Source organism: Monopterus albus, unplaced genomic scaffold, assembly GCF_001952655.1.
Source record: "Monopterus albus unplaced genomic scaffold, M_albus_1.0 scaffold23.1, whole genome shotgun sequence".
Taxonomy (NCBI): domain Eukaryota; kingdom Metazoa; phylum Chordata; class Actinopteri; order Synbranchiformes; family Synbranchidae; genus Monopterus; species Monopterus albus.
In genome coordinates this window covers 3,921,163-3,922,543 of record NW_018127903.1, presented here as the reverse complement: position 1 = coordinate 3,922,543, position 1,381 = coordinate 3,921,163, and the positions used below count along the sequence as shown (strand labels likewise).

Sequence of the window (1,381 nt, the reverse complement as noted above, 5' to 3'; positions counted from 1 at the left end):
TAATGTATAAAAGTATGACAGATATATTAAATTTCCCCAGTATTATTTCTAAAGCAAGAATAGAAAAGTCATTAACACATATGGAAATGTTATGTATCCCCGTTCTTCTCAGTATATCATAGTGAGCTCCCTGCTGAAAGCGCCGCTTCTCACGCTGTTTGATTATAAGTACCCAGACTGGAGCATCACAGTGGGATACATTATTGGCCTCTCTTCCTTCATCTGGATCCCCATCTACATGGTTTACAAGCTGGTGTGGACCCCTGGATCACTCAAACAGGCCAGTGGTTAAAGAGATGGTGAAAATAGTGTGCAAAATGCTGAAAAAGTGTTTCTTTTTAAAATAACCTCTGTGTTACCCCTGTTTCCCACAGAGGCTGGCGGTGTGTCTGAGACCAGAGAGGATCATACCAGAGATTCACGCTGACAGCCTCAACATGGCCACTGTGCCATAGAAAGAAAAACTCTGTAACATGAAAAACAAATGTAGAGTCCCATTTCAATAGTTTTAAGTTATTTATGACCAAACCTGAATATAATCTAAGACCATGACTTGTTTATGTGGTCAGACAATTTTCATTACACATGTACACTGAGATAGCAATAGTCACATCTTAGCTGATCTGTGTGATTCAGATCTGCCCTCATCACCAGGAGAGTTTATATTTCACATGTGGCCATTCTCATGTGATGCATTCTTTTGGTTGTAGGCGTCAGTAGTAAACTCAGTTCTTTGTCTTCCTTTAAACAGCTGTATTTATCTCACAAAAACACAATGCCATGGAAAATAAAAACGTATTTCTATATGAAACATTCAGCACATCATTTCTATGGCACGGAGGTGTTTTCTCTTAAGCTTTGTATTTTCTGAAAGATTGTTGAAATGAGCCCTGCATGCTCGGCCACAGCAACAGTGGAAGCACCAGTGTTGCGTTGGCAGCAACAGTGAGATTAACAGTTTTTTAAACCACTTAACTAATAATATAAAGTGTTTTGCATGTAATTTTACAACTTTGTCAGGGGACTGTTTATGAACAGTCAACAACATACTGTACAAAATGTCAGCTAATCTTTGCCATGTCAAATTTGTGACAGTTTTACCACACACTATGGGCAAAACTTTACTTTACAGGTCTGTAAATTCCATCTTATTTCCAAATAATTCCCTAGGAGGTTTCTTGGAAAGAACTATATAATATGGTACTAATTAAAGATACAATTAGAGCATGATCGGTTGTTACACTTCTAAATGCTAAGCTAGCACAAACTTTAAACTTTTATTCAAAGGAAACAAGGTGAACTACACATGCAAAGTGTAAAACTGTCTACAAACATTTATGCAATTCAGCATGAATTAAGAATAACATATCAATTACTAAAT

The 1,381-nt window shown here is 37.0% G+C and overlaps 1 protein-coding gene across 2 annotated transcripts in view; it reads left to right on the top strand.

The window, feature by feature from the left end:
- Positions 1-958, top strand: part of slc6a4b (solute carrier family 6 member 4b) — a 6,359-nt gene extending 5,401 nt beyond the window's left edge. For both annotated transcript variants that reach the window (XM_020594487.1, XM_020594486.1), the window contains exons 12-13: positions 113-280; positions 375-958. In XM_020594487.1, the coding sequence (XP_020450143.1) occupies positions 113-280; positions 375-455 (249 nt within the window). In that variant the 3' untranslated portion in view covers positions 456-958. The remainder of the gene's footprint in view (positions 1-112; positions 281-374) is intronic.
- The last annotated feature ends 423 nt before the right edge of the window (positions 959-1,381 follow it).